Source organism: Ursus arctos, unplaced genomic scaffold (assembly GCF_023065955.2).
Source record: "Ursus arctos isolate Adak ecotype North America unplaced genomic scaffold, UrsArc2.0 scaffold_5, whole genome shotgun sequence".
Classification (NCBI taxonomy): Eukaryota; Metazoa; Chordata; class Mammalia; order Carnivora; family Ursidae; genus Ursus; species Ursus arctos.
In genome coordinates this window covers 63,923,936-63,949,282 of record NW_026623067.1, presented here as the reverse complement: position 1 = coordinate 63,949,282, position 25,347 = coordinate 63,923,936, and the positions used below count along the sequence as shown (strand labels likewise).

Here is a 25,347-nt window from a genome sequence, read left to right as displayed (position 1 = left end):
GAGAAACTGGATATTCATCTACAGAACACATACCTTTTGACTAATACGAGATTTGGAATCTTCGCAAGAAACTGCCTTCTTTGCACGTAGATGATTGATATCGTCAAAATCAGTACATTTTGGTAGAACTGCAAATCTCTTCTGAGGAGGTTCTGTCTGGACTCTCTTTTGAGGAAGGGCAGAATCGCAGCAGAATTCTTTCAATTTTTCCAGAGACTTTAAAACACTCTTGGTCCTCAGAGATTTCTTTGGCTCTAAGTTAGCAAATCAGAAGAAAATATAACAATGGTATTTTGTTCTCATTATGTCAATTCATAAGCAAGGTAAGATTTTTAAAGAGGGAGCTTCTCACTAAAGCAATGACTCTAACTACAAAGTGATAAGGAAATAAAGAAACATTTGTGTTTAGGGTAAAGACAGCATACTGAAACACACATGTAATTTCACTTGGTCCTAAAACCCCATTACAAACTACAGTAGGGTTTTTTTCTTTTTCTTTTTTTTTTTTTTTTTTAGATATAAGCACATAAGGAGAAAAGGAGGTGACAGGTGAAACAAAAAATCTGAAAGTAGAAGGAAAAATAGGTGAATAATAACCAATTTAGCACACCTGAAAACTAAATTCTAAACCAGTAGTGAAGAAAACGAAGAACCAATACCATTTACAACACAAAATGCTTAAGGCTGAGAAATCAGGACAGCGGTAGAATAGGTAATAAAGGGAGGTTCTGAAATAAAGACGACTGGTTCAAAACAAGTTGATCCCTAGACCCCTAAACCACTCCAAGCTCAAGGGCCAGCTGTGCTTCCTCCACCTCAGCAGAGAACTGGAGGTTTCTCTGGAAAAAGACACGCATAGCTTAGATGGAGTACTGTGCCTGAGCCAGAGGAATAATGGGAATAGGGGCTTACTATAGACTGAGAAACCCGGCGTCTTCCTCATGAGCTCTCAGAGCACAGGCAGCCAGAGCTCCCCGCTCCAGCCAGAGCAGGGAAGACTCCAGACGAGGGAAACTGATCAGCTTAATGGAAAAGACCTAGAGATACTGACCCCAGGGCTTCACCAAGGAGGGCAGATAACCACCCTGCCCCAATATACCCGCTTTCCTGCCTCCACAGCTTTACTCAACGCTATTCTTTTTCCCTGAAACGTCCTTTACCCCAATTTCCATGTCAAAAATCAAACTCATTCTTCAAGACCCCTTTCAAAACTACTTTTCCATGAAACTCTTGCTAACTCCCCTGGCTTAAAATCATCTTTTGTCTGTGTTCCTATAACAAGATCACATTTCTCCACGGCAGTTATCAGAGTCTGCCCTCTGGCAATTATTCATAAGCAAGCAATCCATAAAAGAAAGAAAACTATCATTTACTGTCTACTATCTACTATATGCCGGAATACATTATTTTTCACTTTAGGATAATACTATTAGGCACTATTAAATATAATGAAAAAGGACTGCTTTTATCACCTTTTACCTTTCCTATTAAAGCAAAGAAAACAAAACAAAACAAAACTCTGAGGGCAAGAGTTGTGTTTTGTCCATTCCTAAGAGTTCAAAACTTTTCATAGTTATATTTAATTATATATTTTTATACTTACATTTAAACCTCTTTTCACATGTAAATTGTACCTTATCTCCAGCTAATCTTGTAGCTGGAATAATGTGTATCTGAATCTCTTTCAAATTACTCTCCCCTCTTCAAAAGTATTCTATAGGTGTGTATACTATACAAGGACTTCCCTCCTATGGATATTAAAACACTTTCCCGGGATGGGGGTAGTTTACAAATCTTGGGATTGTACTCATAAAAGTCTGAATTTGTTTATACAACATTACAATAATGCTTGCTTAAGTAGCACTATACTATAAGCATTAAGATAATGAATATTTGTATTTATCAAAATACTTCTGAGATAGTTCTATATTATGTTTATCTGTAACTCAAGAATATTAATGACATAAAAAGTCGACTCTGAATTTTGACCCATGTAGGAGATTTCTATCAAAGAAGGCCAAATATACATATATCCCATCCCATTTGCTCTTCCTACAATGTGATATCAACACTCCTACACTGAGAGGTGGGATCGATGTTCCCTCCCTTTGAACAAAGGCAGACCTTGTAACTAACTCGACCAACAGCGCAAGTTATGTTACCTTCTGAAGCTAGATCTTAAGAGTCAATATAGCTTCTGTCTTACTCTCAGGGTGCTCATCCTTGGAGACTCAAGCTATGAGGAAATCAAACTAGCTCACAGAGAAAGACCAGTGGTGTGCTGGATAAAGCCAGTTGATATTGGCTTACTAGAGGCAACTGTTAAAACTTTAAGAATTTTGGGGGTGCCTGGGTGGCTCAGTCGTTAAGCGTCTGCCTTTGGCTCAGGGCGTGATCCCAGAGTCCTGGGATCGAGCCCCACATCAGGCTCATCCGCTGGGAGCCTGCTTCTTCCTCTCCTGCTCCCCCTGCCTGTGTTCCCTCTCTCGCTGGCTGTCTCTCTCTCTGTCGAATAAATAAATAAAATCTTAAAAAAAAAAAAAAAAACTTTAAGAATTTTGTGAGCCAGTTGTCAAACACAGCCATGATTACAAATTAGATTACGTAAACTTACAATCAAATTGTATTAAAAACAAAGGCAATACTCAAACCTCATCATTTTTTAAAACTGTTACTACATTTCACTATTACCTATGTCTTTTTATTTTATTACCTATGTTCTAGAGGTTGTTAATGTCCATTTTTTTCCACGTGGCAGAAATACTATATAATAATATGCTACTGCTACTGTGCATTCCTTTCCCAACTCTAGAAAAATCAAACCCTAGGGACAGAACTAACCTTCTCTTCCAAAATTTAAAAACAATCCTTAAAAAGATCAAACTGAACCACAAAGAATTTAACTGCATGCCAGAACAAAGTCCAACATTCTTTAAGGAAACACAAAACCCAACACGTAATAACACAGAATTCAAAGTACCTATGATCCAAACAATTACTTACTAGACATGAAAAAAGCAGGAAGGAACAGTCAAGAGATACAGACCCAGAAATGACAGAGATGAGAGAATTACCAGATATGGACATGAAAACATATTATAAATATGTTCCACATAACCAAAATGTAAAGAAAAACACGAACATAAAGAGAAGCAAAATGGAAGATTTGGATTTTGGGGTTTTGTTTTTGGTAACAGCTTTACTGAGATATAATTCACAGAGAGAAAAAGGTGATTTCTTTTAAAAGAACAAAGTAGAACTTCTAAAGATGAAATGTATAATACCTGAGATGAACATTTTACTGAATGAGATTTATGGCCAATATAAGGACCACAGAAAAAAAGATCGCTGACTTTGAAAATGTAGCAGGAGAACTGATTCAAAATGAAGCACAAGGAGAAATAAGACTGGAAAACAAATGAAGGGGGCTGCACTGACAGCTGCTCCTTTCCCTTTCTCCTGAGCACCATTATTAAGAAGTCACAAAAAGTCTTACTTCAAAACATTCTAAGTCAATTGCCTTCTTGACAAAAGTAAAGGGTATTATCAGATTTATTATTCTCTTTAAGCACACATCTCCATTTCTAGAGTTATTTCATACTAAGGCTTTCATGTTGACCCTAAATCTAAAGTTTACCTTTTGGGGAAGGATAGATATCTTACATGCCTGATCCACTGAATTGAGACTTTTTTTTTTGCTTTCCTTTTATCTCATTCTCTCCCTAATTTTCTGGGAATAATGAAGAAAGAAGCATTTTCTGTTATCCCTTCTAACAAATTCTCTGAAGAACTAAACAACTATAAATCCATCTATAAATCCAACACCACCTCTAGAAATCCACGAGCTCAGGAATGGTGGTTTTATCCAAAGACTTCCAGCATACAGAAAGAGCACTTCCATGCTAAAAAAGGACAGGGCAGATTTACATGCCTGACATTGAAAACTGTTCAAAACATTCTGTTAAGTAGAAAGTGATAACTGTGAATTAGTCCATACAGTATAATACAACTTACAAAATACAGTTGACCCTTAAACAACACGGTTTAAACTACACGGGTCCACTTACTTGGGGATTTTTTTTCAATAAATACAGTAAGCTACTGCAAATGTATTTTCTCTTCCTTATGATTTTAACATTTTCTTTCCTCTAGCTTACTTCATTGTAAAAATATGGTATATAATATATATAACATACAAAATACATGTTAATCAACTATTTATGTTATCAGCATGGTTTCCTATCAATAGTAGGCTATTAGGGGGCACCTGGGTGGCACAGCGGTTAAGCGTCTGCCTTCGGCTCAGGGCGTGATCCCGGCGTTCTGGGATCGAGCCCCACATCAGGCTCCTCCGCTATGAGCCTGCTTCTTCCTCTCCCACTCCCCCTGCTTGTGTTCCCTCTCTCGCTGGCTGTCTCTCTCTGTCAAATAAATAAATAAAATCTTTAAAAAAAAAAAAAAAATAGTAGGCTATTAGTAGTTAAGTTTTGGGGAGTCAGAAAGTTCTACATGGATTTTCAACTGTGCAGGGCATCAGTGCCCCTCACCCCCATGTTATTCAAGGGCCAGCTCTATTATTACAAAGTAATTTGTGGGTCTTTGTGTGTACATACAGATGTGTATAAACAGAGAAACCTGGAAAAATATTCAGTAGCTAAATTTAGCTAAACCTAAAATTACCAAAAGGCCTCACAAAAAGGGAAGGATTATGGGGTCTTTCATTGTCTATCTTCTACATTTCTGTACTGTTTGAAATTTTTATAACAAGAATGTTTTACTTTATAATCAAGATGAAAATTAGCTATGAGGCATTAAAGAAAAAATGGGGAGAACTACAGCCAAATTGCAGAACTCCAGCTCTACGTCCTCAACCCCAAACCCCTACTCACACCACCACTTATGGAAGGGCCACTCTACTCAAGCCCAGTGGGGACCTTTCTCCATAAAGGAAAAAAATGGCACAACTCTCCGATAACCTCTTCCGCTCTCTAGAGAACAGTATCAGTGCCACGACTAGTGAGAATGAACGATCATTGCCCTAAGACTCACCAGAGTTCCCAGACATTATTGAATCACTTCTTCCTTCCTTTTCTTGGACTTTCTTTGCTTTCTTTTGAACAGGCCCATCACTCTCCAGTGGTCTCTTTTTATTGCTGCCAATTTCTGCAACCTATATTAGAAAATGATGTGTTATCTCTTATCTCAAAACTTGATGTATGCGAAATAATTTAAACCTTACTTCTGAATTACAAGGTGCTTGCCATCCACTCTTTTTGGAATCATCTACCTTCGCCCTAAAAGACCTCTACGTAAATTCTCCTTACTGTCATGAAAGACAAGGTGCAGACTGGAGGTCATGAGCCTCAGCACTTCAAGCCCTGCTGGCACTAATCAGAACCAAGGCTAACACCTTTCTTTACTCAATCAGCCTTTACCTATCTCAGATTCTAAAACCTGAGTCACCCTACTTACCCATGTTAAATAAAATACCTTTTAAAAAAATATTCATTTAGGAAAGGTGAAATTAGATACATAATAAAAGAACACTATCATTTTTGAAATGTTAATGTTAATTGTAATTTAACTGTTTCATGTTCAAACTTGGCTTATGTTCACCACCAAAAATACCACAAGATTATAAACTATGTACTGGCAGGAATCCTGTCAATAATTAAGTCCTTCACAGAATACCCTCTAAACGGGAAGTGTAAGGGTGCCCGGGTGGTTCAGTCGGTTAAGGGTCTGCCTTCAGCATAGGGCATGATCCCAGGGTCCTGGGATCGAGTTTATCAGGCTCCCTGCTCCTCCAGGAGTCTGCTTCTCCCTCTACCCTAACCCCCCCCCCACTTGTGTTCTCTCTCAAATAAATAAAATCTTTTTTAAAAATCAAAAACAGGAGAGGAGAAATCACTCTATGGAAGAAATATAAATGAAGGGAGCAAGACTTTGACGTAGCTAAGCTGTCATCCATATTAAAACTTGGAGGGTGGCTAACAGTCTGCAATCCCTTTCCACAGTTGTGTGGGTTTTTTAAATATTTTATTTATTTGTCAGAGAGGTCAAAAGCAGCGGGAGCAGCAGGCAGAGGGAGAAGCAGGCTTAAGAAGACGCTTAATCGGGGGCGCCTGGGTAGTGCAGTCGTTAAGCGTCTAGCCTTTGGCTCCGGGCGTGATCCTGGGGATCCGGGATCGAGTCCCACATCGGGCTCCTCCGCTGGGAGCCTGCTTCTTCCTCTCTCACTCCCCTGCTGTGTTCCCTCTCTCGCTGGCTGTCTCTCTGTCACATAAATAAATAAAATCTTTAAAAAAAAAAAAAAAAAGACGCTTAATCGAGTGAGTCACCCAGGCGACCCAACACATCCTCAGTTTAAAAAATATTGTACCAGGGAGCCCCAGTGAGCGCTCAACCTTAGACTTTCCCAGATGGCAGTGTCCCTGGTAAAAACAAACTAATTTTACTCAGTTGAACGGTGGCAAGCAACAGAAAGGTTTCAATGACTAACCATTCACATCTGCACCACTTTAAACTTAATCCAGACCAACTGTTATCAAATTTTACAATCTGAACTACAAGGGTAGTCACTGAGGAACTGCACAGTATGACTGCTTTTACCCTAGTCGCTTGAAATATTAATCACGGCTTGCTGCATGCTTAAAAACTAGAGACTTAGCGGCAATTTTCTTCCAGTCACCTAACCAAGCATATATAAATCAGGTAAATACTTTCAATCCAGATTTTTAAAAAAAAAAAAAAAGGCGGGGACGTAGAATGCCCACAAGCCCCCACCCTCATCAGAACGGAGGTCAGGAGACCTGAGTTCCTGTTTCGGGTCAGCCATTAAGAACCTGCGTGATTTTGGCCTCAAGTGTGTTGTAATACAAGTGGAAACTGCAACGTTTTAACCGCGCCCAGGACGGAGGCCGGCCTGGCTTTTCCCGCCTTCTCCTTTCTGAGCCCCTCCCCTATCTCTTCTGGTCCGCTCATCTCGCCGATTCTCGCGGACTGTCCCTGCCTCCTTCCGCTCTACCCAGAAGCACCGTTCCCGCCCATCTTGCCCTGCCCCATCTCCCCGCTGGCCCCGCCCCGTCTTGGACCAAACCCACCACGTGCGGCGGCAACTGAGGAGGGAAGGTGGACGCTAGGGGCGCTGCGGAGTCAGAGTCAGGGTCAGGGTTGGCCTTCTCGGCTGCACCCGTCGGGCAGGAGGTAGAATTCAGGCTTCCCGTTGACTGGAAGAATCGGCTCAAAACCGCTTGCCCTGCAGGGGCTGGGCCGCTGGCAGCGGCACGACCAGAGGCAAGCTTCCGGCTCGACATCGCAGGGCGCAGAGTGACACCACCCGTGCAGGGCCCAGCCGGGAGCGCGAGCCCGCGCCCGCAAGTCCCCGGCGTCTGCGGGCGCGAGCACGTCACGACCCTGCAGTGCGCCGGGATGGGGGGCGGAGTCTCGGCTGCACAAATAAGATCGAGGAGGCGGGGTGGCTGCAATTTCGCGCCAAGCTCGCTGGGGGAAATCCCGGTTTGGTGAGCTTGGGAGGTGTTCGCAGCTGCTGTCATGGTTCGTACGCTAAACTGCATAGCCGCTGTGTCCCAGAACATGGGCATCGGCAAGAACGGGGACCTGCCCTGGCCCCCGCTCAGGTACCTGCCGGGTAGGGGATAGATTGCGTTTGGGGGAGCTGGCGCGGGCTGCCTTTGATCGCGGCACTAGGGCGGGGTCGCGCAGACACTTGGCGGCGGGAGGAGGGGGTCGGACTTGGGACCCGAGCTGACGGGAGCTGGGCCTGGGCTTACATCCGCCATCAGGAGCCAGGAGGCCAAGTTATTGATTTCCGTCCTGCTCCTGCTGCCCGGCGAGGACTTTTCCCTCGCGGGGCCCCGCCTCAGAACAACGTCCCGGTCCCAGAGACCCCCACTCCACCTCCCCAGCGCAGTGTCTGTGGGTCGCGTTAGAGCTAGAGCCCGCGGGAGAATGTTCTGAGTAACGCTGTTTGTCTAACTTGTAGGAATGAATTCAAGTTTTTCCAAAGAATGACCACAACCTCCTCAGTAGAAGGTAATGTGGGATTTTTAGGAGATTGAGGTTTGGGAAACTTGCTGAGTAAGCTTACCAGTACAGATTTTACTTAAATGAAAGGTTGTGCGTGTTAATCTGGGACCTTTTTGTCTTACTACTCATTTGTATGCAATTCCCACGGTTTGTCACACCTTTAAAAAAAAAAAAAGTTCTTGGAAATTTTATGTGTGCAGGCGTACAGTTGAGGTATGGGCAGAATTAGCAGCTACCTAGCTGCAGGTTTAGGTAAAGATTAGAACACGAAAAGGATATAAGAGGAGGCCTTTGCCATAGCCCCTGCAGGAAATCTCAGGGCCTTAAGGAGGGCAGTGGAGAGGAGAAAAGTACAGAAAACAGTTCCATGATATTGGATGTGGAGATAAGGCAGGTGAAGGGGATGCAGGAAGGGATCCAGATGAACTCTCAGATACTCAGTTGGATGACAGTCGAATAATCCTGGGTGGGGTGGAGAATAGTGTGCAGTTGTAATAGTGATAATTTTGAGGTTTGGAGGTTTTGTGGGATATCCAGGATAATTTCAGGTACAGGGAAGTGGAGGAGTTGAGCCACTGGAGAGAAGAGGACAACCAAGGAAAAGAATGTGGTGGTGGAATACCCGTTTAAAACCTAAGAGACATGGGGCACCTGAGTGGCTCAGTCCTTAAGCATCTGCCTTTGGTTCAGGTCATGATCCTGGCGTTCTGGGATCTAGCCCCGCATTGGGCTCCCTGCTCCGTGGGAAGCCTGCTTCTCCCTCTCCCACTCCCCCTGCTTATGTTCCCTCTCTCACTGTCTCTCTCTCTGTCAAATAAATAAATAAAATCTTTAAAAATAAATAAATAAAACTTAAGAGACAGTGTATGTGTTTGGTCATAGGAGAAGGACTAGCAGAGTAAAAGGGAGATAGTAAGTCAGAAGCAGATGCAGCATAACTTTAACAGGACAGCGCCCTTGGACCTGGCGCTTGGGTTACTGGTAGAGACAAGGTAGCAATAGCTTGAAGCTTAAGGAATTGACATGAACCACTCCTTAAAATCCGAAGTATGGTCTAGTAATAGGAAAAGCATTCAACGCCTGGCCTGTTTGCTGGTTTTCAGTAAATACAGTACTTCTTGGATGAGTGGATGGAAGGGTACCAAAGGTGTTTTGACTTTTTTGCCTTTTTCTTTTGCTTCCCCCCCCCCCCCCGCCCCCGCAATGTCTCCCTGTGCGTTTCACTTCTCACGTTCACCTTAGTTGTTAGGCCAGGTCTGTACCATTTCTCTCATCAGAATTCCTCACCTAATGGCTGTGTTGTTTTTGATAATTGATATCTCCTTACTAACACCTAAAGCTCTGTCTGAAGATATAGTGCATAGGGGGCACCATGAATAATTGGGGTTTTAATTCTTTGAGGAAAAAACTTTTCTTAACATTCGGAGGTAATATATGGTTATGAGTAATGAAGCAAAATACAGAAAAATGCTTAGCCTTACTACTTGTATTTTGTAAATGTTAGTATTTTTATTAAAATAAAATCAAACTAATGATGATTCTTTAAAACAGACACATGCACGTCTTTTGATAGCCTCTCAGAACATATCAAGAATTATAGAAATGTGTATATTCCTTTGATCCAGATATCTGACTCCCAAGATTTTTTCCTAAGTAATTAAGCCAAAAATGGAAGCTTTGTGTATAATAAAGTTTCTATAGAAGCATTATACTTGAAAGATAGAAGCACAATTGAAAGTGTTTAGCTCTTTAATTTAGAGTGGAATATTAAGCACTTATCTTTAAAAGTATGACTATTAATATAAATCTACAAAGTATATAAATATGAATAATACTATCAGATCAAACAGTTAAGTAGGACTTATTAGATCTTCTAAGTCCTCAATCCCCACAGTAACCCTAGAAGTAGGAACTACTGTTATCTCCATTTTATTATTAAGGAAAGTAAGACACAGAAGATTAATATGACTTGTCTAGTAGATGACTGAATACACTGAACTTGAGCACTTTACCCCAGAATCTTGGCTCTTCACTATTATACATGATTGCAGTTGATTAAAACTAAATATTGTATATGTATTGGATAACACCATAGGGGAAAATAGTTACTATATTTAGGAAATGGTGATAAATGTAAATTTTAGTAAGCCTGTTTTAAATTTCAATTTTTAATGCAGATCCACTAGATGTCACTATGACAATCATCTCTCTCTATATATGTGTGAATATATGAAAATATATATACTCCCAAAATATTCTTTTTATGTGATTTTTCTAGGGAAACAGAATTTGGTGATTATGGGTAGGAAGACATGGTTCTCTATTCCTGAGAAGAATCGACCTTTAAAGGACAGAATTAATTTAGTTCTCAGCAGAGACCTCAAGTAAGTACTATAACAAATTCACCACAAGAAAATCATGTTCCATCTGTTATGGTGGAGGTCAGTGTATGACAAAATAATTTAAATACAGCATTATTGATCAAGCTTCCTAATATCATAAAGATGATTTACAGAAAATGAGTAAGCAGTTATTTATCCCACATGACAGTAACTCACTCTGCTACTTAAGGGATTGATTTCATCACTGTGAAAAGTTAGATTAAATCTCACTGTGGTAACATATTTGCCAGTTTCCTTAAACTGTTACTCAGTAGGCTCAAGTATCATTCGTACAATATAGTTAATAATTTTTTTCTAGTTTCACATATGTTTTGGGATTTGCCAAGATTAAGTGGTTTATCCCCTTTCTGGACCCTGCCCTCAATGTAATAAGATAGAAATTTTAGAATGGGCTAAAAATCAGTCATAATCTTGTGCCGTATTCCTAGTTTACCACAACACCCAAATAATATTTTATACCTGTATTCTTTACCCAGTGTCTACAGGTAAAAAATTTGAAAGTATTGAGGTGAAGTCAACCTAGGGATCCTAGAGAGAAAGGAGTGTCTCCACTTGACCTCTGCTAGGAATTTTCCTGTCCTCCAGTCTAACATTGGAGTAGATAGTTGCTGATGCTTGCAAATGCCCTGGGGACTTCATTGCAAGGAATTAGCTTACACATTTGTGGGTGCTGGCTAGACAAGTCCAAAACTCTGTGGGGCAGGCCATCGGGAAGGGCACGCTGGAACTTTCCATCAGGGCTGAAGTTGCTGACTGCAGGTAAAATTTCTTCTTCAGGGAAGCCCAGATCTGCTCTTAAGGACTTAAAACTGATTGAATCCAGCCCACCAGATTGAAGGCATCTAATTATCAACTTTAATCACTTCTATAATATACCTTCACACCAACACCTAGATTGGTGTCTGAATAAACAAGGACTATAGCCCAACCAAGTGAACACCTCAGAGACCATCACATCATGGGAAGGAAAAAACCATAGGCTAAGGGGGTTCAGGCTTGTATAGATTTTCTCCCAAATCCCTCCTAGAATGGCATAGGTAAAAACGTGAAAGAAAGTCTACCAGAATATTTGCATTGAGCACCTTTGGGTGATGAAGAATATGTTGATGTGCATCTTGCCATCCGCCTCAGTCTTCATACTGTTCTCCTTTGGTTGCTAAGATATTCTGATTATCTCTTTACTTGGTAGAATCCAAATTCACAGACTGTATTGCCATTCTCAGAGACTCTTTAGTAACATATTCTTGAACACTACTCAAGTTTATTTATGGCTAGCTTGAGCTAAAACAAACATAAAGAAATCTCAGTGGGGGACATACTCAGTTGAGCCGGCAAATCTCCTTAAATGATGAGTCTAATTTCTTCTTTATAACCCCCCTGTGGTGTATGTAATTGTGTTTGGTTGTTTTCTTATGTGTTTATATATAACATTCGTTGCTGTGTTTTGCTTGTTTTTTTTTAAGGCAGAAAATTTCAAAAGTCCTTATTATCAAGGAAATAAGGATATCAGTTACGAAAACGTCTTAGAATTTATTTTTTGCCCTTCCTTCTGGTTCCCTACTTGAGGGTCAATTACACACATAACCTGAGCATCTGCTGTGTGCCAGACAGTGCCAGATTTACTCATGTAATCACCATAACTCGTTTATAGCAATCTTTCAGAAATACTCAATTTTTCACCACTGCCCTCCTAAGTAAGACAAAACTGAATCCTTAAGGTAATCCCAAAATTTGCTGCCAGATACTAATTATTTTAGTTAACTAGTTCCTTAAAGGGTAGGGAGAAAATGCTTTTCCAAAGCTATCTAGACAATCAAGTTTTGGCTTGAAATATTATGCAGCCACATTTGAAAAACAGATTGACATTTTCTCAAAATGTTAAACATAGAGTTATCATATGACCCAGCAGTTCTACCTCTTGGTTTATGAAATGAAGGAAAAATAAAAACATATGACCACACAACAACAAATGTTCATAGCAGCCATACATAATAGCCAAAAAGTAGAAACATCCCAGATGTCCATCAACTGATGAATGGATAAACAAAGTAGCCTATATCCATACAATGGAATATTATTCCACAATAAAAAGAAGAACAGATATATGCTATAACATGGATAAAGTTTGAAAACAGTATGCTGAGTGAAAAAAGCCAGAAACAAAAGGCTCTGTAACCACTGGCTACTTAACTTCTCAGCCTCAATATCATCTATAAAGAAGAATAAAAGTACTTACATAGGACTGCTGGTCACATTAAGTAGTGTGATGCATGTAAAGCACTCCCTGATCCCACTATTTGGGACAGCAACTGGGCACTGAATAAATGTTACATGTTTTCTTTCTACTGTAACTATCCATCAGGTAAAAAGCAGCCTCTTTTGAACAGGGCTTTTAAAGAGAAGGCTAGAGGGGCCCCTGAGTGGCTTAGTTGGTTAAGCGTCTGCCTTCTGCTCAGGTCATGATCCCAGAGTCCTGGGATCGAGCCCTGCATTGCTTCTCCCTCTCTCTCCATCCCTCCCCCTGCTCTTTCTCTCTCTCTCTCTCAAATAAATAGAATCTTTAAAAAAAAAAAGAGAGAGAGAAGGATGGAAGTATCACTGGAGTGCCTATGATGTGTATTATCTTTCTCTTAATCCTCATGCCAACTCTCAGAGAATTCAAGACTCTTTCTTAAATTTGGAACAAGATATCAAGCGTGTCCACATTTCTTGACTGTATACAACCACATACCAACTCTCTCTTGTCAGGGAATGCAATCTCTGTTAGCTTGAGATACATATAGGGGGAAATTTAGCAATGAAATAAGTCACAATATTGAGTGCTTGCTATATTCTGTTTACTGTGTTAGTTTCTAGGATTTGTGCTTTCACACAATGAACACTGTGGGCTAATGAGCTCAAACATTGGCTCAACTCTTTGCTTATTTTTTCTACCCATCTTGAATCAAGGGTTTCCTGTGAAACTTATTCCTAAACTGCTAAATAGAAACATTTTGCAGAAGCATTTCCTCCATGTCTGTGATAACTAAAATGTGAAACAAATCCTTTGTTTTCCTCTTCCAGACTCACTACAAAAGGGCAAAGAAGTAGTCTTCCCCTTAAGCGCTTGCACCATTTCAAGCCATTGTTCCACAACCTACACAAAGTGTTTACCCTGTTAATTTGAAGTCCACACCAACCATTTATACCACCTTCTAATTTATTTTGCTATAACCCAACAACTCCTAGGACGCCTCTTCCAGTTCTCCTCATATCTCAGTTCCTAAGTCACAATTTTCCATTTTACCCTAACTCCTGTCATCATTCCTGATTTTAGCATCCTCCATTGCTAAAACCACCTTGACTCAATTTCAGGCATTCTAGACTTTATTAGCTAGAATATCTTCTCCCCAAGTTTAAATCTGTTTCTTACTCAGTTCTGCCCCTACACAGCCTCATCCAGCCTAGTCGCTGAGCTGCCCTGAAGTCTTAAGAGAATCCCTTGGCTCACTTAACCTCACCCTGGCCTCCATATCATTTCTAGCTTTTAGTCAAAATATGTTCTTTGTGCTCTTAACTCCTTTAGAGATGACAAAGAATGAAATAAGTAAAATATCTGTCAAGGAGGTGAGGGAGGAGGCAGCCGAGAGAATGAATAGTCTCCATTAGCTCTTGATTAATCATTGTTATAACTAGCAGTTCAAAAGCAGTTATATAATTTTTTAAAGCATCAGTCTAAGAACTTGACATTGAATTATAATTTCTGTTCTCTAATTACAGTGGAAGCCAAATTCTAATGTTTCTTCATTTATAAAGGGAATTAGAGCCCTCCCCCCACCAACAACCACCCCAAAAAAATAGGTGTGGAGATAGGAAGAGATTAAGCTGAAGATCTAATCCTGAAATTAATTAACTTTTCCTCCTTTGGATTTTTTTAAATTTATTGGGGCAGTGGGGGGCAGAGGAGGAGAGAGAATCCCAAGTAGGCTTCATGCCCAGTACAGAGTCCAATGCAGGGCTTGATCCCACAACCCTGAGGTCATGACCTGAGTTGAAATCAAGAGTCAGACATTTGGATGCTTAACCAACTGAGCCACCCAGGTGCCCCTCCTTTGGATTTTTAATTACAAAAAATAACGTGCTCATTTATTAATACTTCATCCATCTGTACATGTTTGAAACATGAAAAATCTTTTACTCATTCCCCATTCATCACATGTTAAGAGTTTGAAAATCATTCCAGGGTCTCCTGGGTGGCTCAGTCGGTTGAGCATCTGATCCTTGATTTTGGCTCAGGGTCATGAGATCGAGCCCCACATCAGGCTCTGATCTGAGCTTCAAGCCTGCCTAAGATTCTCTCTCTCCCTCTTCCTCTGCCCCAACCCCTCACCCCCACACTCATGAGTGCACTCTCTCTAAAAAAAAGAAAAAGAAAAAAAAATCATTCCATACTACAGTCGTTCAAACAGACTACTCTTTCTGACGTTTTATAATGAACCTTTCAAACATACAGAAAAGAACCTTACAGTAAACACCTGTATACTCACCACATACATTCTACCGTGACCATTTTGCTATGCTTGTTTTACCATCCATCCATACATCAATTGGTCTTGTTTTTTTCACGCATTTCAGAGTAACTTGTAGACGTTAGTGTGTTTTCCCTTAAATACTTTAGCATACATATGATTAACTAAGGTTCAATATTTCATTAGCTTTATTCTTTTGAAATGAATATATACAGTGAAATGTACAAGTCTAAAATGTACTTTTGCTAAGTTTTGACAAATGTATGCACCTATATAATCTCACATGAAACATAAAGAACATAACCATAACCCTTCAAAAGTTCCCTTAAAGATTCTTCCCAGTGAATCTTTAACCCCATCCCTCCAGAGACAACTACTCTTGTGATTTTCTTCCACCATAAATATCACAAGATACCAGAAGTGTTTCTGTTTTTTGATTTATTGTGGACCCTACGTACACAAATGTGGTTTCAATTATCGGTCATAGGTCATATTGATGTAAAAGTGTTTTTTGTGGAAAGGATTCATATTTATGATGATTTTCGTTTTATAATTAATTGACTAATGAGTAGGTTTTATAGAAATTATTTATAATTTTTTTAACCTCAGGGAACCTCCACAAGGAGCTCATTTTCTTGGCAAAAGTCTGGATGATGCCTTAAAACTTATTGAGCAACCAGAATTAGCAAATAAAGTGGACATGGTTTGGATAGTGGGAGGCAGTTCTGTTTATAAGGTAAGTAAAATTATAAGGAAATGTTCTACCCCACTTCCCTTCAGCTTCCCTGCCATCTGAACTTTAAAAAAATTAAGCCGTGAGCAAAGGGAGCATATTATCCCCACTGTTAGCTAGACATATTGTCAATTTGAATTATTCATTTTAGATACTATCATGAAAACTAAATAAAAATATAAAAGTGAGTTTTTAAGCCTGTTCCAGTTTATTTTCAATTCAAAATAGTTGATGTTTCTAATTTAAAAACATTCTAAATCCTTCTCTTAGAATCATTCTTGCATTGCACTGTTTTCTACTCCCTGGATGTGCCTTGATTTACTGAATTATTCCCTTTTATTAAGGATATGTATGTCCTCATTGATAAAGGGATGGGGCTCTCAGTTGCTGTATACTGACTAGATATATATGAATTTGTTAAAAGCAGAAAACTTTCCCTTAATTTTTATATAATATGAGAGCATGGGAAAAGTATATGATTTCATAATATAAGGAAAAACAGGTAAAAGAGAAAATACCCTTACTCTTTTTTTTTTTTTTTTTTTTTACAGTTATCATGCCATGAATTTATAGGGAGTGGGTTCCAGCAGCTCAGGCTCCATTCCGCTGGTTCCCACAAAGTGTGTGTCCCTGGGTGTGGCAGGCTGGTGCTTCAGTTGAACCCACGTACCTTTCTCGTGGGCTTCCTTCTTTACCTGATCGTTTTCTTTCACACACTTCAGGAAGTTCTCTCAGCTCTTGAGTGCTTAATATGCTGAATATGTACATTAGGTCTCTTGGCAAGAATCGTGCCCTTCAGTGGTTTGTTTACAACAGTGCCAACAGCATGCGGTACCCTTGGAGACTCTCCCAGTTTTGCAATGGTAGCATTTGTGGGGCATTCCTTTTGGAACAGTGCCCTTCCCTTGATGTCCCCAATATCACTTTTCTTGTAGATTCACATATATGTGGCCAAAGGAACAACTCCATGTTTTCTAAAAGGCCTAGAGAACATTTAAACTCAACTCTCATAATTACTGATAATGATTAGTCCCATTCTCAAAATAACTAAGACATACTTTGCTGGACCTCAAAGTAAAGAATAGGATATTTAAGTAGTAGGCTTTGGAGTTAACAAGTTATGTAGCGTGTCTCTAATATCTAGTACAAACTCGACTGTATAATTAAACAGAAATCTTAGAGTTTCTATTTCTTTTGACAGATAAATTAGGAAATTGATGCCTATTGTGTTTTTTCAAAGGAAGCCATGAACAAACCAGGCCATCTTAGACTATTTGTGACAAGGATTATGCAGGAATTTGAAAGTGACACATTTTTTCCAGAAATTGATTTGGACAAATACAAACTTCTGCCAGAGTAAGTAAAATGTTACTAATTTGTCTGAAGCACTTTTGGATTTCCTGCTTAAGAATTATAAAAAGAGTAATACTCTTCATATTGAATTTGGAGTAGTTATGTTTTTTGTAGACAAATACTTTAGGAATTTTTGGAAATCTGCTTTAACAAACTTGGTAATGTTTATGTTTTAATCGTCTTGCTGAAATCTAGAGAGTAGTTCATTCTACGAAATCTGTGCTTAGCATCAGACAATGTCTTAGGCACTGGGGAAACAGTGCTTACCAAGACAGATGTGCTATCACTGCTCTCCAAGATTAGATTCTTTGTAATAGAGGAGGAAGGGAGCAAATGATAAACAGTGCCTAAACAGTGCTAAAGTGATAAACAGTGCTGTATGGAGAATTGAAATATTGTGACGTGTTAAATACTGTATTGTCTGAGAAGTCCTCTCTGAAGAATGGTATCTATGCTGAAATCTAAATGGCAAGAAGCCAGCCATGCAAAGAGCAACAAGAGCATTCCAGAAACCAGAAATAGTGTAGACACCAGACGGCAGGAACAAGCATGGTGTGTTCCGTGACCCTGAAAGCCACTGTGAGCACTGTAAGCAAGGAGGAGGCCAGAAGGGGTCAGACTAGATGCAGGTTTAGAGGGTTTGAATAGAGAAAGCGTGGTATTGCTCCAGCTGTTTGTGAAGGGACGGGAGGGGACAAGAGTGGACAAGAGTGAAGCTGGGAGACCAGCTGGCTGCGAGTGTTGAGGTGAAGGAGTAAGGGATTTGGAGAGCAGTGGTGAAGATCGAAAGAAGTTATACTTGTTTTACTGGAGTTGTGATTTTAGCATGAAACTCCCTGATTTTGAAAACTAGCATTTTAGTTTAAAAGCACTTTTCATACTTCAATTTAAAAAAAATTTAAAAAGCACTTTTCAGCTCTTGGCTATGGAAAGTTAAAGATTAATTGTATCCACACTTTCAGACTAGGTTTTAACACATTCTTTCAAATATTCTCAGTTAAATCCAGTCATAATTAAGTGTGAGATTGTTTTGGGAAATACCTCCTAAAAGAACATTCAGAGTCAAGTCTGAATAAGTGGATGGCCAAGCTTTAAAGTAATAGTCTATAGAGTAATAGGTAATAATCAAGAATCTAATAAAGTGTGGACTGATTTCCTTGGGCTTTTAACTAGCTCTAAAGAAAACTGAAAATTTTAAGAACTCTAAAAGTTTTCTAAACAGCTAAAGTACAGGCTTTTGCTTAGTCTCCCAAGGTGACCCCGCAGAAAAATCACACCTACTGATTTTGTATGTATTTATGAAAAAAGTTGTATTTCTTTGTCACATCTTCTATATTTTTTCTTATACTGCTTAGGTTGCTGATTCTCACATTATGTGAATATTGATCTCTGCTGTCCCTCGTTCCTATCTTTGCTGCTAACAAAAAGAAAAAATTACTTTGTGAATTTCCCTTTCCAAATCCTATTGCTCTCCATCAGACCTCTTTCCAAAACTGACCCTCTGGGATCCTTGATAACTTAAAATATTTTACTTCCATTCTGGCTCTTGGCTCTTAGAAATGAAAAATTTAACATCTTTACTGAGTGATGATTCACACATCACACCATTCACCCATTGAAAGTATATAATTCAGTGGTTTTAGTGTATTCACGGAGTTATGAAACCATTACTATAGAGATCCCTTTGAAGAATTTTGCTATCTAAGCAGTACTTATTTTTCTAAACTGTGAACGTGTAATGTCTTTCTACTTATTTAGGTCTTCTTTAATTTCTTTCAGCAGTGCTTTGTACCTTTCACTATACAAGTATTGCACTTCATTGTTAAATTTATTCTTATGTATTTTATTCTTTTTGATGTTATTATAAATGGAGCTGTTTTCATTTTATTTTGTTCGTTGGTAATACATAGATATACAATGAATACATAGATATACAATAGATTTTTGTTTACTGATCTTGTATCCTACAACCTTGCTGAACTCATTTATTCTAATGTTAGTGAATGCCTTAGGATTTTCTATATGCAGGATATATCATTTACAAATAGAGGTAGTTTTACTTATTCCTAATCTGCATTTTTAAAATTTCTTTTTCCTACCTAATTGCTCTGGCTAGAACCTCCAGTTCAGTTATGAATAGAAGTGGCAAGGGTAAGACGTCCTTGTCTTGCTCCTGCTCTTGAAGGGAAAGCATTCAGTCTTTTACCATTAAGTGTATTAGCTGTGGGCTTTTCATACATGCCATTTATCACATTGAGGAAGATCTCTTCTTTTTCTACCTCATTGAGTATTTTTATCATGAGGAAGTGTTGGATTTTGTCAAATGCTTTTTCTGAGTCTATTGAGATAATCATATGGTCTTTGTCTTTAAAAGGTTATTAATATGGTATGTTACATTGATTTTCATGTTAAACTATTCTTGCATTTCTGGGATAAATCCATTTGGTAGTAATGTACAGTCCTTTCTATATGTTCCTGGATTCAGTTTGCTAATATTTTGTTGAGGATTTTTACATTTATATTGGTCTGTAGTTTTTCTTTTTCTGTAATGTCTTCACCTGGTTTCGGTGTCAGAAGAATGCCGGCCTCACAGAATAAGTTGGGAAATGGTCTTTTTCCTCTTCTATTTTTTTTGGAAGAGTTTTTGAAGGATTGGTATTGGTTCCTCTTTAAATGTCTTAGAAAACTTTTTTAACATTTGTGGGGGACGGAGGGAGAAAGAGAATCCCAAGCAGACTTCGCGCTCAACACGGAGCCCGACATGGGGCTCTGTCTCATGACTCTGAGATCATGACCTGAGCCAAAAACCAAGAGTTGAATGCTTAACTGACTGTGCCACCCAGGCGCCCCTAGAAAATGTTAATTGTGGGTATATTCAGATAGGAAATTGCTATCCAAAGCCAAAATCCAAAGAAATTGCTCCAAAATGGACATTCTAAGCAAGGCTATGAAAGAAAATGAAAAGTCTTTTTTCATTACATCATTTGATGGTTATCTTACTTTCAAGCCTGTACCAACATAATAACAGCCTCTTTAACATGAGGTGGAAGGAATCCCCTAAGGGTAAATCTGGAGTAGGTCAGTCTTTCATGAAGTAGAGAAAAAGGAAACCTTGAAAGACAAAGGAAATATATACCTTGTCCCTGAAAATCTGTAATGTTGCTCAGTTCTTGAGCTGCTTTCTCTCCAAATCTCTGTATACTGAGGAACTTAGAATTGCTCCCTGCTGTCCAGAAATTATTTTCTAGCCCCCCTTCTTCTTTCACCCACAGCTACACTTCGGTTAGAACCCCATTATCCCTATTAGTGGGCCTCTTGTGGTTACATAAGTTTCAGTTCAAACACAGTTACCTTTTATTAACACCATACTTGCTGGTAATAAAAGCAATAGTAAAAGGAAATAAAGATGAGGGGACTGTTGTAAAGTGAGAAGAGAATAAAATTAGAAGTTAGGTGAAACCGCAAGGGGTAGAAACGTAAAAGCAGAAATTAGTCTTAACAAAGTAAGGTTTGACTTTGTGTCTGCCTTTTTCCCCCATGGGTCTTGTCTGTGCAACTCCTTTTTTCTTCTTTTTTGATGACAGCACCATGCCAGCCTGTCCTCTAAGGCTCTGCCCTCATTCATCTTGCCTGGAAGAAATCTTTCTGCCTCAGGCTATTTCACACTAGGCTCCATCCAAACCAGCAGACCCAAATATTTTCTACCAGCAGTTTTCTGCTTAATGAGCCCCAAACAGGTTTTTCCTTCTAGTTAACAACCTTCCGTGTAACCATACAGTCAAAGAGGATAAAGACCAGAAGAGGCTTTGAAATAGTAGTTGGCTCCAGAGCTGGGACAGATGTCCATTATCAGTGGACAACTCGAGGAAGGTTTTTGGCTGACGTTTCCTCTTCTGTTCCCATTACTTCCTGACCGTTCAGCAGGATCCTTATTCATGTTGTTTGTGTGTCTCCTGAGCCTGTGCTTGCTATAGAGCCTTCAGTTTATTCTAGTTGTGAGTTGTTTCTTATAGATAACTGTCTTAAGAACTCTATTTACCTCTTTCTTAGACTTTACATTAAATCATCTCTGTAATATTCTCATGATGCTTTGTCATTTCAGATCTTATGTCTTTTCATATTCATCGGACTCCTTACTGCTTGAAGATTCTAGAGGGGGATCGCTTTCTGGGTGATTCATAACAAATAGGGGGTATTTCCAAATCCTGTTAGGCTTAAACTCAGAGTTCATATGTGGCTCCTCGGCAGTTGGGGAGTATGGTGGTGGGGTAGTTAGGATCGTTATTAAAACGGACTGAATATGTGACTATTGTGAAAAGTAAAATTAATGTTAAGCAGAAATGAATTTCAGATTCACAGAGCAGATTAACATTAATACGGTGGCTAGTGACCATATCCAGCCAATAGCATAGTATTTCTAAGTTATTATTATTCATGGTTTTAGAAATAATTTTGGTACTTTGCTTTTATCTTATTAACTGAGAATCTTGATACTCTTGAGAATTTTACACACACACACACAAATGTCACTTCTGGTGACTCATTCCAAAGAAACTAAAGTTACGGTTAAACGTTGGCCTCATAAAATCATTTCTTTAAAAAAGGAAAAATGCTATATTGCTATTAAGAGTGGAACAGAAACAGCTCAGAAAATGGTTAGTAAATAGAAACATAGCTTCTTCCTCTGAAATGTAAGTTTTTCAAGAAAAAACAGCTTTTTCATTTCCTTATACATTATTATGCTGTTACTTTGTCTCTAATTATATTTTATATCACATGGCATCACCTCTCATTAGTCAACAAAAGCTCAATACCTGTTATTACTCAGCATTGTATTGGATATCAAAAGAGATTTAATTTTTTCCTGTATTCTTGCTGCAGTGAGTTTACAAAATATACGGATGAAACAAACTAATGATATTAAAGGGTAACATTTGTAGAGCACTTAATCTAATGAACTCAGTGCTGAATTATTCATAAGGACAAAGCCTGTGTTGAAAACTAAGTGTCACACAGCAGAACCAGAGGCAAACACTAGTCTGAGTAAAGCAGGTGTTCCTGGGCCACATGGGTGGCTCAGTTGGTTAGGCGTCTGCCTTCAGCTCGGGTCATGGTCCCAGGTCCTGGGATCGAGCCCCATTATCAGGATCCTTGCTAAGCAGGAAGCCTGCTTCTCCCTGTCCTTCCCTCTTGTGCTCTCTCTCACTATCTCTGTCACTCTCTCTTTCTCAAATAAATACGTAAAATCTTTAAAAAAAAAAAAAAAAAAAAAAAAAAAAGCAGGTGTTCCTCCCCCTACCCGGAGCATATTGGGGATGTAGCCCGCACAATACTGAGGAAGTACAAGATTTGGGTTGGAGATAGGAGTGGTCAATACTGCCTTCAAACGGAGGACCTTGGTTTTGTGTTTTTTGCTGATGGTGGGGGTTTTTTTCAGGGGGGCAAAAATTTATTGCGGTGAGAATACATGAAATCTACTCTCAACAAAATTTTAATTATAAAATACAGTGTTGTTAGCTATAGGCACACTGTTGCACAGTACATTTCTAGAACTTAATCATCTTGCACAACAGGCTTTCTTCCCTTTGAACAACAACTCCGTTTCCCCCTTCCCCCAACCCCTGTCACCCACCCTTCTACTCTCTGTTCTTATTGGTGTGACCATTTTAGATACTGCAGTATTGGTCCCTCTGTGACCAGCTTATTTCACGTAGCCTAATGTCCTCCAAGTTCAACATGTCGCTTCATGCAGCAGGATTTCCTTCTTTTTTGAGGCTGAATAATATTCTATTGTATATATAGACCACATTTTCTTTATCCATTCATCTGTTGATGGGCATTTAGGTTGCTTAGCTGTTGTGAATTAGGCTGCAGTGAATATGGCAGGGCATATATCTCTTTGAGATCCTGATTTATTATGGAAAAAACCCCCAAGAGATAACAAGTGCTGGTGAGGAGGTAGAGAAGTTGAAACTCTTATACGTGTTGGTGGGAATGTAAAATGGTGGAGCTACTATGGAAAACAGTAAGGAGATTCCTCCAAAAATTAAAAAAAAATTACCATATGATCCAGCAATTCCATTTCTTGGTATATACCCAAAGGACAGCCTGGGTTTTGAATTGGAAGGTGGAGGGAACACAGAGCTAAGTGAGAGTTAGAAAATCCCAGATGAACAGTGATGCCACTAAAAGAATTGCAATAAGCCACACACTGGGAAATGGAGAGTCTAGCACCACGCAGGACGTATAACTTCAGTTCTGTTCTAGGCAGCTGAAGGTTGTATTTTGTTTTTCCTCTGCTCACATGAGAAATTTGATACCAAGTGTAAGATTTGCAAAATGTTATTAAGCAATTTCATACTAGCTGATTGGTAGTAGAAAGATAAAAGAGAAACTGCTGACAGTGGTTAGTTTTGGACAGAAGAAGTAAGAGTCAGAAGGAAAGGAGAAATTGCACTTTTCGTTTTCTAACTTTCTATACAGTTTGAAAGTGTGTCTTTCTGTTCCCATGTGTAGTGTACTTGTATAATACCCAATTTCACAGTGGCTTACCATTGTGTAGAACAAAAGGAAGGGAAAACTTTTATTTACCTTATGCACTATTGATGCCTTTTGCCTGAGAGTCAGGGAAGCTATCTTTTTAATTGACACATTATGCATATTTTTCTTTTACAGATACCCAGGTGTTCCTTCTGATGTCCAGGAGGAGAAAGGCATTAAGTACAAATTTGAAGTATATGAGAAGAACGATTAATGCAAAGATGTTTTCTGATTTATTTCAAATTAGTTGTTCCCCCTTCCCTCCAAACAATTATATATTTTAATATTAGAAAAAAAGACTTGTTGACTTTAGATCGATAATTACTTCTAAGCAAGAGATTTTATTAATCTTAATTAGGCTATAGTTAAGATTAATCTTAACTAGGCCACGTCAGATACCATTTGTGGAACATTTCTTACTGTAACTGTATGTTGCCATCAAGGACCAGCACCTGCCTAGGGTAGCATATCTACCAAGAGCCTACGTGAGACGGCCCCCCGATAGCATCAGTTGAAATCAGGACTTACAAAGATAGGACTAGAGAGATGTGTCCGAAGTTCAGAAATGGATTATAAATAGAAGAGCTAGAACTCAGATATTTAAAGAAAATTAGATCAAAATAGGACCTTTGAGTTCTCTATGCATATCACTCAGACAGGAAATCTGGTAAGTTGAGAACTCTGATATGCTCCATAGGGATAGTGAAGAGGCAGGTAGGACACTACCTTTTGGAAGGTTAAAAGAGAAGGTCTCAGACCTCTAAAAACTCTGTTTCCGATCTTCAGTGAGAGTCCATAGGATGTTAAAATGACAGAAGAATAGCCTGTTCTATACAAAAAAAGAGTAATCTAATAACAAGCATATGGCTAAAACTAGAAATTAAAAAGGGAATGAATTGAAAATGAATAAAGCTAGAAACCAAAATTACAAAGATAGAAACTAAATTAAACTTTACTGAATTAAAAAATGAAAATTAAAACACACTTTACCCGTCATGTTAGCAAAGATGTGGACTGTTAAGTATCCAAAGAAATAGCATTTTATGCCTTGTAAATTAATACAAACTTTTTAGAGTTTAAGTTAGCAATATCAATTAAAATTCAAAATATTCTGGGTTTGGGCCCAGAGCTTCCACTTCCAGAAATTAATCCTGAATAAAGAGATGGACCCAAGAGTATTTGTTGCACCACTTTTTTAAAACTTGGAAACAGCCCAAGTGACAATCAATAAAGAAAATAACCAACCAATATGTCTATAAAATTTAACATGGTCTGTAGCAGTTAAAAAGAATAAGATACTGATAGGAAAATGCCAAAGACTACTGAATAAAAGAAGCACATTGTGTACAATACCTAAAATTTTTAATAAGTGTGTATAGTATGTGTAGGACAATGTGTGCTGTAAACAGTCGAGAGTATCAGAGTTGGGTGTGTTATTTTATGCATTAAATATGCCTATTGAGATTAGATATTTTTTGAAGCACTGTATGTTTGTTTTTATGAACAATTAAGATAGTAATTGAGCCCTTTATGTTCAGGGGTCACACAACATTCCAAAGACTGATCGCTAGGGAACCATCGGGCTTTCTCTCGTGGTCCCTTGTTTGTTCATCTTTCAAGACAGAAAATCAAGTCTTTTTCCAGGTTGATTTATGAAATAGCACTGCAAAGTGATGATAATTTGAGGCCAAAATGTAAATAATATAACATGCACATGCGTTCTAAATATTCAGGTTAGCCCATTTTGTTTCTGTGAGGCTTA

The 25,347-nt window shown here is 38.9% G+C and overlaps 2 protein-coding genes across 9 annotated transcripts in view; one reads left to right on the top strand and one right to left on the bottom strand.

The window, feature by feature from the left end:
- MSH3 (mutS homolog 3) overlaps positions 1-7,406 on the bottom strand; it is a 195,050-nt gene extending 187,644 nt beyond the window's left edge. For 6 of the 8 annotated variants that reach the window (XR_006409516.3, XR_006409517.3, XR_008957583.1 and 3 more), the window contains exons 1-3: positions 7,104-7,316; positions 5,050-5,170; positions 34-254 (exon numbers count right to left, since the gene is read on the bottom strand). Coding sequence is in view for 5 of the 8 variants with exons in the window: in XM_026498700.4 (XP_026354485.4) it covers positions 34-254; positions 5,050-5,170; positions 7,104-7,316 (555 nt within the window). In the remaining 3 variants the exon portion in view is untranslated. Of the gene's footprint in view, positions 1-33; positions 255-5,049; positions 5,171-7,103 lie in introns of all 8 variants that reach the window. The other 2 variants (XM_026498701.4, XM_057307334.1) reach the window with 2 other exon arrangements.
- On the top strand, positions 7,350-25,054 carry DHFR (dihydrofolate reductase). Its single transcript, XM_026498705.4, has 6 exons — positions 7,350-7,640; positions 8,006-8,055; positions 10,328-10,433; positions 15,569-15,695; positions 16,933-17,048; positions 23,721-25,054. Exons 1-6 carry the CDS (start codon positions 7,555-7,557, stop codon positions 23,797-23,799), a joined length of 564 nt encoding a protein of 187 aa, XP_026354490.1. The 5' UTR covers positions 7,350-7,554; the 3' UTR covers positions 23,800-25,054.
- Positions 25,055-25,347: the final 293 nt, after the last annotated feature.

Bases quoted from the DNA above. Each gene is read 5' to 3' on its own strand.
- DHFR (XM_026498705.4), top strand. From the start codon at position 7,555: ATGGTTCGTACGCTAAACTGCATAGCCGCTGTGTCCCAGAACATGGGC. The intron at 7,641-8,005 runs GTACCTGCCGGG...TCTAACTTGTAG, and splicing joins CTGCCCTGGCCCCCGCTCAG to GAATGAATTCAAGTTTTTCC. The intron at 8,056-10,327 runs GTAATGTGGGAT...TGATTTTTCTAG, and splicing joins CACAACCTCCTCAGTAGAAG to GGAAACAGAATTTGGTGATT.